This window comes from Motacilla alba, chromosome 15 (assembly GCF_015832195.1).
Source record: "Motacilla alba alba isolate MOTALB_02 chromosome 15, Motacilla_alba_V1.0_pri, whole genome shotgun sequence".
NCBI classification, from domain to species: Eukaryota; Metazoa; Chordata; class Aves; order Passeriformes; family Motacillidae; genus Motacilla; species Motacilla alba.
Window position 1 is genome coordinate 10,307,018 of NC_052030.1, and position 11,075 is coordinate 10,318,092.

Genomic DNA, 11,075 nt, shown 5'->3' on the forward strand with positions numbered 1-11,075 from the left:
TCAGTCCTCCCCCGACATCACACCACGGCCGTGCCTCCCAGGGCAGCCCCACCGCCCTCACTCAGGCTCACTCCTTCAGCCGCGCAGCAGCTGGAATTTCCCTGTGACATCAAGGCAACCCAAGCTCAGCGGGCAGGGCAGAAAGTCTGAGCAAACCCTTAAAAATAAGGGGTGCAGAATTTGTGTGCGCTTGGGCTCGCTGGCACAAACCTCCCACAAAAGTAGGGTTGACCGCACTGAGACAAGAAATGTTTATTTGGAGTGGCTACAACCAGCAGGACGGAACAAAAAAAGCACTTTTTCCTCAGATTTCACGCTGCGCCCCGGCCCGGGTACACATCGAACTCAGTTCACTTTGCTCACAGAAAATAAACACAGTTGATAGGACAAAGGTTATAGACCTAATTCTGTAAGCCAACACATAATTGTTATTATCTATTCTATAAATCCTCCTAGACTAAACAAGCATTTAAATGATTTCTTGGGAAAAAGAAGCTTATTTATCAGCCAGAGATGTAAAGATCACACCCCTCTCCTCTGGGTGATTTTACCCACATAACACATTTCCAAAGTAACCATCCCACCTTGTTAGTGCTCAGCCAGCTGTATTTGGTATTTTAAAAAGATCAAGCCAAGTAGGTTTGTTTCTTTTCTTTTTTTTTTTTAACAAAAGCTCCTTTAAACACCTAAAAAACACCTCTTATTGCAGAGTTACGTATTTTTTGCATACTAAATTTCCTGTGTTGAGCTTTCCTCATGAAGCTGCATAATTATTTTCGAATTTATGGAGAAGGTTGCCATCCTTTAGGAGTTTTTCTGTGGAATTTTGATTGTCACCTAGGGATAAAAAAAAAAAGGAAAGTTAGAAGGGTTTTTTTGTCTTTTCAGGGATATTCACTGGAATGGTGAGAGGCAGGAGAGAAAACCCAGCGTATCCCAGTCAGGGACAGGTTTGGAGCCTGGAAAATTCAAGGTTTGGTTTTTTTTTCAGGGGTATTCACTGGAATGGTGAGAGGCGGGAGAAAAAAAACAGTATATTCCAGTCAGGAACAGGTTTGGAACCTGGGAAAGCTCAAGTTACAAGTTTTTTTTTATCTTTTCAGGGGTATTCACTGGAATGGTGAGAGGCAGGAGAAAAAACCAGTATATTCCAGTTAGGAACAGGTTTGGAGCCTGGGAAAGGTCAAGTTACAAGTTTTTTTCAGGGGTATTCACTGGAATGGTGAGAGGCAGGAGAGAAAACCCAGTGTATCCCAGTCAGGGACAGGTTTGGAACCTGGAAAATTCAAGGTTTGTTTTTTTTTCAGGGGTATTCACTGGAATGGTGAGAGACAAGAGAAAACCCAGCGTATCCCAGCCAGGAACAGGTTTGGAACCTGGGAAAAGTCAAGTTGTTTTGGTTTTTTCTTTGTCTTTTCAGGGATATTCACTGGAATGGTGAGAGGCAAGAGAAAACCCAGCGTATCCCAGTCAGGGACAGGTCTGGAGCCTGGGAAAAGTCAAGTTGTTTTGGTTTTTTCTTTGTCTTTTCAGGGATATTCACTGGAATGGTGAGAGGCAGGAGAGAAAACCCAGCGTATCCCAGCCAGGGACAGGTCTGGAGCCTGGGAAAGCTCGAGCAGAGGGGGAGCTCACGGTTCGGGGCGCAGCTCCCAGCCCAGCCCACAGCTGGGGCACAGCAGGGGCACAGCAGGGGCACAGCTGGGGCACAGCTGGGGCACAGCTGGGGCTGCAGCAGAGCGAGGGAAGCTGTGGCTGCAGGACACACTCACGTTTTTCACCTCCACGTAGGCCTCCAGGCCGTACTCCCCCAGCTCCCTGCCATTGCCAGAGGCTTTGTAGCCCCCAAAGGGAGCCTGGGCACCGAACACGTCGTAGCAGTTGATCCTGGAAGGGAAAGAAGAGGGTGAAACCCCTGGAGCTCAGCTCTGGGGCAATTCCTGAGGGAATTTGTGCATTCCCTGTCCAGCAGGATGGACCAGCCCTGGGATTCACCCGGAATCCACCCGCAGCTCTCACGATCCTGGCCAAGGGTGCAGTTTGCACCCTCAGATCCCAGGGATCTCCACCCTCCCAGCAGGAATTCCTTCCCAAAATCCCACCCGGCCCTGCCTCTGGCAGTGAGAGCCATTCCCTGTGTCCTGCCCTTGTCCCAAGTCCCTGTCCAGCTCTCCTGGAGCTCCTTTAGGCACTGGAAGGGGTTTAAGGTGTCCTTGGAGCTTTCTCCAGGTAACACCCCCAGAGAAGCACTCTCACAGGAGAGATGTTCCAGCCTAAAGAAATAAATATCTATAAAAAATAAATATCTATTTTAAAATCTATACAATGTCTATATTAAAAATCTCTACAATGTCTATATTAAAAATCTATACAATGTCTGTATTAAAAATCTATACAATGTCTGTATTAAAATCTATTAAAATCCATACAAATCTATTTTTAAATCTATTAAATATCTATTAAAAAATCAGTAAATATCTAATTAAAAATCTATAAAAATCTAATTAAAAATCTATAAAAATCTAATTTAAAATCTATTAAAATCTATTAAAATCTATTAAAATCTATTAAAATCTATTAAAATCCATTAAAATCCATTAAAATCCATTAAAAATCTATTAAAATCTATAAAAATCCATTAAAAATCTATAAAAATCTATTAAAAATCTACTTAAAAATCTACTTAAAAATCTACTTAAAAATCTACTTAAAAATCTACTTAAAAATCTACTTAAAAATCTACTTAAAAATCTACTTAAAAATCTACTTAAAAATCTACAAATCTATAAAAATACACAAATATCTATAAATATCCATAAAAAACAAATACAAACACCTATTAAAAACCAAACACCTATGAAAACCCACGCGGATTTCACCGAGCTCCCATTACACCCGAGGCTCTGCCATGACCCTGAGCAAAGCCCGGGTAAACCTGAGGGCAGAGAGGGGCCCAGGGGTGCCAGGCTCACCAGACGGTGCCGGCCCTCAGGCTCTGGGACACAAAGTTGGCCTTGTCCAGGTCCCTGGTGAACACGGCGGCCGCCAGCCCGTACTTGGAGTCGTTGGCTCTCTCAATCACCTCCTCCACGGTCCTGAACTTCAGGATCTGCATCACCGGCCCGAAGATCTGCAAAACCCAGCAGAGGTGGGCAAACACAGGGACCAAGGAACCCCCGTGGCAGGGGGAAAGGATCAGGAGGACTCATCCTTTAATGAATTAATTACTTTATTATACTATTTTATTCTATATTATATCCCATCTAAACTGAATCTGCCCAGCGCTCCACTGCACTCTGTGCAAACCCAGGGCAGTATTGCTCTGTCTGCTCTGGGGTGCCCTGACCCCCAGGGCAGCACTGACTTTCATTCATGGAGAAAGATTCCCAGGCTTCAAGCTAGACTGGAACCCACAAAGGTGTGCAATAGATCATAGAGAGCAGTGCAGGGGCATCACTTGGGGAGAAATTTATATTCTATAACTATAACTTTATAGGAAAATTAAAATAAATATTAAAAAAACCCTGTAACTTAATAGGAAAATTTAATAATCATTTAAAACCCTATAACTTAATAGGAAAATTAAATAATTCAAAACCCATATAAATTTATAGGAAAATTTAAATAAATAGTAATTTAAAACCCCTATATCTTAATAGGAAAATTAAAATAAATAATAATAAAACCCCCTATAACTGAATAGGAAAATTAAATTAAAATGCAGTAGTGCAAATCCACTGACAGTCAGAATACAACCTGACACCCTGCCAGTCAGAGTGATTAAAGGGTAATTTCAGTCCTTCTGAAGTGACAGATGTAGTTCTGTTCAAGTAGTAATCTTATAAAATGATGCAGTTTTCTTCTAGAAGTTTAGTAGTAATATAAATTTAGTCTTCCTCTAGAAATTGAATTTTAAAAGGTGCTTACAGCATTTTAAATCTCAAATTACATCTAAGTAAGAGTGCTTTGCTCCTCCCCATCTCGCAGTTACAATGATGTCATTTTATCAGTCGTGCAATAAACCTCAACAGCTCACTACCAAAAGACATCCCCTAAAAGAAATAACTTATAAAACATTTAAAAACCACCGCTCCACCTGGTTTGAACAGAGATTACCAGGACACATACCTTTATTTACATCCCCCACTGCCAGCTCAAGCAGCCCCGAGGCGCTGCAGCACTCACCTCCTCCCTGGCAATGGTCATGCCGTCCTGCACGTCCCCGAAGACCGTGGGCTGGATGAAGTAGCCCCTGTCTGCAGCGGGGCTGCCCCCACACAGCAGCTTGGCTCCCTCCCTCTGCCCCGTGCTGATGTAGCCCAGGATCTTCTTGAACTGCTCCTCGTCCACCTAAGGGCCAGGAGGGGACACGGGTCAGCTCCACCTGGGGACAGATCCCACTCCCAGCAGTTCCTCACTGCAGCAGGCTGCCGAGCAATCTCCAAAGGGAATGGTCATTTCTAAATGGCAGCATGGATGTTTGGAATTGCCCCAATGGTTAATTAAGCCCTCCCTCCTGCACCAGTGATCACGGGCTCAGTTCAAATTAGGTTAATCAACAGAGCCAAGGGTACTCCCACTCTGATCTACACAATGACTCAAGATTGGGACAATTCCATGAGAGAACAGCTCAGGGCTTTTCCTGCTCCCACCTGAGGCCCCTGCTCGGTTTTGAAGTCAAAGGGGTTTCCAACCACCCTGGCCTTGGCCTTCTCCACGCTCCTCTCCACAAACTCGTTGTAGATGTCCTCCTGCACGTAGGTCCTGGAGCCAGCACAGCAGCACTGCCCTTGGTTGAAGAACAGGGCAAAGTGGGCTTGATCCACAGCCCAGTCCACTAGGAAGAGGGAGAGAAACAAATAAGCAAACAAACCCAACCAGACCTGTGACTTTTGTAGCACAATTATCACAGAGACTGCTGGGGATACAAAGTCCTTTCAGTTGACAGCATTTGCCATGGGTTGGAGGGCAGGAATTGCAGACTTCAGTCTTTATTAAAGCACCCCAGACCAGAGAAAAATATCTAACCTGAGGCTTTTTCCCATTGGAATTTATCAGGTACTAAGCATGAATTTTCTTCCTTAACTGCCACATAAAAGCAAGCGTTGGCTCATCGAGGCCAAAAATGAGTTTATGTGCAAGGGATGAGGGAAGCAGGACTTCATAGGAGAAGAAAAGAGTGGTGTGCTCCAAGAGAAATGAAAACAAAACTGGGGAGAGGGCTGGAGGAAGATACTGAAGCAATTCTTTTCTGTTGTTGATAGCTGAACCACCCAGCACTGGGAAAAGAAGAGGGAGTGGAGGAGTGCTGAGACACAAATGCAGCAGCTGCAGCAGGAGGCACAGAGTGGTGGTGTCAGGGCTAGAGCCTCACACAGGAGACCTTTCCTTCCTTTTCCTTTCCCCTCCAGCTCTGGAAGAAGCCAAGGTAAAGGGCACGGATCAGACGTTGCCCAGCAGCTACTCACTGTCTGCATCAGACATGATGATATTTGGGCTCTTCCCTCCCAGCTCCAGGGTCACCCTCTTGAGGTTACTCTCTGCTGCAGCCTTTTGGATCAGGTGTCCAACCTGCAGGCAGAGCAGAGCAGGTGTTGGAATTAACTCCCACATCAGCAGGAGAGCTCTGGGCTTACACCTCACTCAGCACTGAATGTTAATCCTCATTGTCAGGGCTTTGAGTCTGCCCGGTTTCACCTCCAATAAGGAGCAGCTCAGGGGAAACAACAGGAAATATTCTAAAGAATCAAACCAGAACAAAAGAGTCTTACCTAATGCCAATATACATCTCCCACCCTGGAATCGGCTTTGAATGAGGTGGAGAAGGCAAAGCACCTCCAGGATTTTACCAGCCATGAGCTATTCCGTGGTCCCAGGGTGTCCCTTACCTCTGTGGAGCCGGTGAAGGCCACTTTGTCAATGTCCATGTGGGAGGAGATGGCAGCTCCTGCCGTGGGCCCGTAGCCAGGGATGATGTTCACCACGCCCGGGGGGAATCCAGCCTGGCAATGCCCAGCAGGACACAGCACCATTACTCCATTTACAAACCAAGGCTTTCACTCCCCACCTCTGTTTGTGACACTCAGGAGTGTCACAGCAGCAGCAGCCTTTACTCCTTTGATTTCCCCTTTGATTTCCCAGGGCTTCATTTTAATGCTGTTTGCAATAACCAGGACAATTCCTCTTCCCACCCCACATCCCAAGCACAATTTGAAGGTGTGAATACACACAGAAATACAGATGTATGTTCACTTTCTGATCACCCTGAAGTTCATTATCTAATCAAACCTCAAAGAGTCCTTCCCTAATCAGGACTTACATCATCTGCACGTGAATTTCTATGAACAAGGGAGATTTTTGATAAATCAACCCAGCCCTTCCCTGCTCCTGCCTCCAGCAGTGATGGAATCCTGGCCTTGTCCTCACCTCTTTGATCAGACTGGCCACGTAGAGAGCACTCAGGGGGGTTTGCTCTGCCACTTTCATCACAACCACGTTCCCAGTGGCCAGGGCAGGCCCCAGTTTCCATGCTTGCATCAACAGTGGGAAGTTCCACTGAAAAACAAAGAGAGATTTGCTGGTGTGAGCTTGAAAGCCTCTGATTAGTCAGTAATGAACCAGTGAGCTCCACTCAAATCAGCACTTAGGAGAGTCTTGGATTTTTCCTCATCACACAAAATTTTGGGGTAAATTCCAGGCAGCAGTTTAAACTTAATTATGGTTCTGAGTCAGGTAATTCCTATAAATGGGCTTAAACCCTTTATTTTTATTTTTTTTTAATCAGCAGATACAAAGTAAACCTCACTCAGAGCCCATGAAATCAACAGGCAGCTCTGCACTGCCAGGGTGAGGTAAGAACCCTCCCAGCTGGTGCAAGCCCAGCTTTGTTCACCCCTGGGAGGAAGCAGGGGCTGGCAACAGAGGGGAACTGACAGTGCAACACTGAATCCTTGCAGCCCTGCAGGAGCTGCTGCTGCACTTCACTCACCGGGATGATTTGCCCACAGACTCCCACGGGCTCGTGCCTTGTGTAGCAGAAGAAGTCTCCGTCTAACGGGATGGTTTTGCCATGGAATTTATCTGACCAGCCTGCGAAGTATCTGGAAACAATAACAACTTGGTCACTGGAATTAAAATGACAAGTCTGCTGCCAACAGGAAATAAAAGAGGCTTCCTCTTTTTCAGTCGCTTCGGACACAACGCAGCGCAGGTATTTCCCAAACAGCTGATTCAAAGAATGGACAGTAAATAGAAATATTTGTGTCTCCTGTTGCAATTTCTGTGCTGTAACAGATCACCAACATTTGTGTGACTTGGGGAAGTCAGAGTAGCAAAAAATAGAAACAAAAGAAACAGTAGAAGCAAAAAGTAAACGCAAAGTGTCTGATACGAAACCATCAGTCAGACCCAGATCCCACAGCCCCTGAATTTGGAGGCAGCTGAACCTGCAGAGCTCAGTGCCATGGGCCAGCTCTGGCTGTGGTCTCTAAACCCACCTGAGACATTTGACCACCATGTCCAAATCCACCAGGTAGGAGATGGCGTAGGGTTTGCCATTATCCAGAGTTTCCAGGGCCTGCAAAGACAGCAGCAGAGTTTCCTGAAGGGCTGGGGGGACCTCACCTGCACTGCCCTGAGTCAGCCCTCAGTTTGCAGCCTGGGTCTGTCCTACACGTTGGCCTTTTGCTCTCAGCTTCCCCAGAGTGCCTCCCCACGCTCCGGGAGCCCGTCCCAGGGGCGAGCTGGGGGTGCAGCCCCAGCCCAGCTCCCAGGCCCCGCACTCACGGCCAGGTAGGCGCGGTCCCTCTCGATCAGGTCAGCCAGACGGTTCAGCAGCTTCCCGCGGTGAGATGCATCCATCCTCCTCCAGGGAGAGCCCAGCTGGAACGCTGCCTTGGCTGCCTTCACTGCCTTGTCCACATCTGCCTGCGGGGGAGCCCAGGCGAAGGGTGAGGAAGGAGTAACCAGCCTCCACTCCCTCTCTGCAAACAACAAAAGCTCTCTCTCCCTGCTCTGCAGGAGAAAACAGCCCGCAGCCAGGCAGCACAAGAGGCTGCTCCCAGGCTTCTGGGGGAAGAACCTGCAGCCTTGGCAGCCGCCCTGCCAAGTCCCAGGGCAGGGGAGTGCATGGGTGCAGCCCTGGGCCACTTTCCCCACGAGCACTGTGAGGACACGGCTTTGCCACCCGGGCTGCATCCCCGAGGAGGAAGCAGCAGCACTGGCAGAGGAGCAGATGGGTGCAGCAGCTGTGCAGCCACAACCTCTGCCTGTGCTCACCCTCTGTTATTTCAGCTACAGAGTGCAAATATCATCAGGTTATTTCTGCAATGCAACCTGCTGGGTTAATATTTGCACCCTAGAGCGAGGCATGGAAAAAGCTCTGCAAGTCTACTTTGGGCACTTTTTCAGAATCCAGTCTAAAGGGTTTTTTCCTTGATCAGCTGTCTCTGCTCCATGACTTTGTCCTGTCAGGGCATTTGCTGGTTCCTCCTTGGTTCTCTGTCCTGGCTTGCTGCAATGGTCTCGCCAGGACAAGCCAGGCCGCCACAGAGAAGCAAACAACAAAGGGTTTCCCTCACTCACTCCTCCCTTGGGGAACACACACAGGTTTCCAGACTGCAGGAAAAACCCCAAATTGCTGGGAAACATCACCTCAGCTCTGCCACAGACTCCCAGGAGGGCCTTGCATAAGGCAGGTGAGGATTACATGACTTTACTCCCCATAATTTCTTTTTTTTTTTTAAAGCACTAGTCAAGGAAGGAACGAGCAGCACTCGATGTGGTATTTACACAGATCAGACACTGCTGCAAACACGGAGCTGCCCAGGTGGGACACGGGGTGGTGCCTTCCTCTGCAGCCCCTCTGGACCTGCTCCCATGGAGAACAAACCCATCTCACCCCAAGAGCGTTTACCTTATCGCCCTCAGCCACCTGGCAGATGACTTCTCCCGTGGCTGGGTTGATGGTGGGGAAGGTTTTCTTGCTGACTGCATCGTGCCATTCGTTATTTATGAAAATCTGCAAGGAAAAAGCCAAGCAGGGTGAGCCTTCGAGCCAGATCGCAGGGAAATCAGGGGGAGCTTTGCTTCTTTGATGGCATCTGAGGAGCCTGGTTAATTAAAAGGGCTTAACTTGACTTGTGTGGGCTCCAAACCTGCAGCAATATGAAGGAGATGCTTTGGCCTAAAAGCACACAACACAGCCTCGAGTGAATAAAAGAATTCACAGCTCAGCAAACAGCACGTGAGTTGGAAGAGGTTCCCATCTTGGTAGGTCCTTGCAAAAGCTGGAAGCCTGGCTGGAGCTGGGCAGGGACAGCTCAGGACACCGAAGAGTGGGAAAATGCTTTCGGCACAGACACTACAGTGAGTTGATTTTGTCCAGAGCACCAGAACTTTTACAGCATTTCTTATGCTCTTACAAGTCTTAAGGGTCTTTTCCAATCTAAATTATTCTGTTATTTCCCAGATTAACCAGTTTTAGGCTCCCCATGCACCAGAACCAGGTGCTAACAGCAGCTTTTTACCAACTCTTTCTTTCTAAGGGTAATTTTTTTTTTTCAGGTCTGTGGCAAGAGAATGGCAGTGCAAAGATCGTGGTGCTCGCCAAGAACTTGCAGAACGCCCAGACAACCACCAAGAGCCCGGGCACGGCCACCGGGGAAGGAGTGGCCGGGAGCCTTGGAACGCTGCCTTGCAGCAGCACCTCGCACAGGTGATCCCACAGGATTTTCCTGGAACAAGGGTCCGGTCTCTGCAGATAACCAGCCTGGCACCTTCCCCTCCCTCCCCGTGCCCTTCCCCGGAGTTTTTTCCTTATGTTGTTGAATTGCTGAGCTCAGCGAGGGGAAGGGGGCAGAGCCCGGCGGCGATGGGACGCACGCCCTGTGCCCTGCGGCTGCCCCCAGGGCTGCTCTTCTCTGCTCTTCTCTGCTCTTTTCCGAGGCTTTGGGCCCGAATCCCCGGCTGCTCCGGGCTCGGCGCCACCCCGGGCCGGCCCAGCCCCGCACGGAGCTCGATCGGCGCACACGGAATTTCGGGATCCCCGAACCCCGGAGCTCCCAGCGCGGCCCTACCTTGTTATAGGCGATGTCGGGGCGCGGGTTGGGCGCCGGGATGGGGGAGGCGGCGGCGGCCGAGAAGGGAGCCCGGAGCAGGGCCGGGCAGAGCCGGGAGCCGCGCACCAGTGCCCGCAGCATGCTGAGCTCAGCTGGGCCGGGCCGGGCCCCGCAAGCCGGGACAGCCCCGCTCCGTCCCCCCCGCCCCGCCCCGGCCCCGCTCGGCACCGCCCACCTCGGCTCGCTTGGCTCGGCTCGAGCAGAACCCGCCTGGCGTCCTTGGTTCGTATGGAAAGGCTCGATCCGGCTCGGTTCGAGCAGCACGGCTTGGCTCGGCTCGGCTTAGCTGGGCTCAGCTCGGTCCCGTTCGGATCAGCTTGGCGTGGCTCGGCTGGGCTCGGCACAGCTCAGCACCGTTCGGGTCGGTTCAGCTCCGTTCGGTTCAAATCAGGCTCGGTTTGGTGCGCAGGGGGTGCCTCATCGTGTCCAGCGCTGTCCCTGTCCCTGTCCCTGTCCCTGTCCCATCTCTGCCGGGTCCCGGCCCGTGGCCAGGGAACTTTGTGCCTGATTGAGGCAGCAGAGAGGAGAAAAGAGGGGGGAAAAAAACCCAGAAACATCCCCGCTGAGCTGGTTACTTGTGCAGGAAGGTGATGAGGGCGAATCTGGGGACCCGGACTCCCGGTTCCACGGATGTGCCACCATGACCGTCCACCCAGGCACCCAAAAACCCCTCCCGTGTGCAGGGGCAGTGGAACAAGGCCAGGGAAGTGCTTTCACAACAGGGAGTTTCTCGGTGAATGCAAATGAGAGGCTTTGTGAAATCGCTCCCAACGATGGCTAAAGGCCTTTTTTTCTGGTTTGTTTTAGATGCCTTGTGCAACTTCAGCGTATCCAAGTGCAGATTCACATGCAGGGAACAGAGGTGTGCTCGGGTTATCATCACTAAGGAAGCCACAGACCGAAAACACAGAGAGGTTTTTAACCTCTGAAAAAAAAAGACCTGTGGTATTGCCCTGT

General features: G+C 49.6%; 1 protein-coding gene across 1 annotated transcript; it reads right to left on the minus strand.

Annotated features, from left to right (window-relative positions):
• Nucleotides 1-227: 227 nt before the first annotated feature.
• On the minus strand, nt 228-10,247 carry ALDH2 (aldehyde dehydrogenase 2 family member). Its single transcript, XM_038152220.1, has 13 exons — nt 10,077-10,247; nt 8,915-9,019; nt 7,786-7,926; nt 7,497-7,576; nt 6,989-7,100; nt 6,427-6,555; nt 5,889-6,002; nt 5,469-5,571; nt 4,653-4,837; nt 4,186-4,350; nt 2,973-3,130; nt 1,773-1,887; nt 228-837 (listed from the first exon to the last, which is right to left on the minus strand). Exons 1-13 carry the CDS (start codon nt 10,197-10,199, stop codon nt 805-807), a joined length of 1,563 nt encoding a protein of 520 aa, XP_038008148.1. The 5' UTR covers nt 10,200-10,247; the 3' UTR covers nt 228-804.
• Between the last annotated feature and the right edge of the window lie 828 nt (nt 10,248-11,075).

Bases quoted from the DNA above. Each gene is read 5' to 3' on its own strand.
- ALDH2 (XM_038152220.1), bottom strand. From the start codon at position 10,199: ATGCTGCGGGCACTGGTGCGCGGCTCCCGGCTCTGCCCGGCCCTGCTC. The intron at 9,020-10,076 runs GTAGGGCCGCGC...TTTTCCTTGCAG, and splicing joins CCGACATCGCCTATAACAAG to ATTTTCATAAATAACGAATG. The intron at 838-1,772 runs GTGAGTGTGTCC...TTTTATCCCTAG, and splicing joins CCTACGTGGAGGTGAAAAAC to GTGACAATCAAAATTCCACA.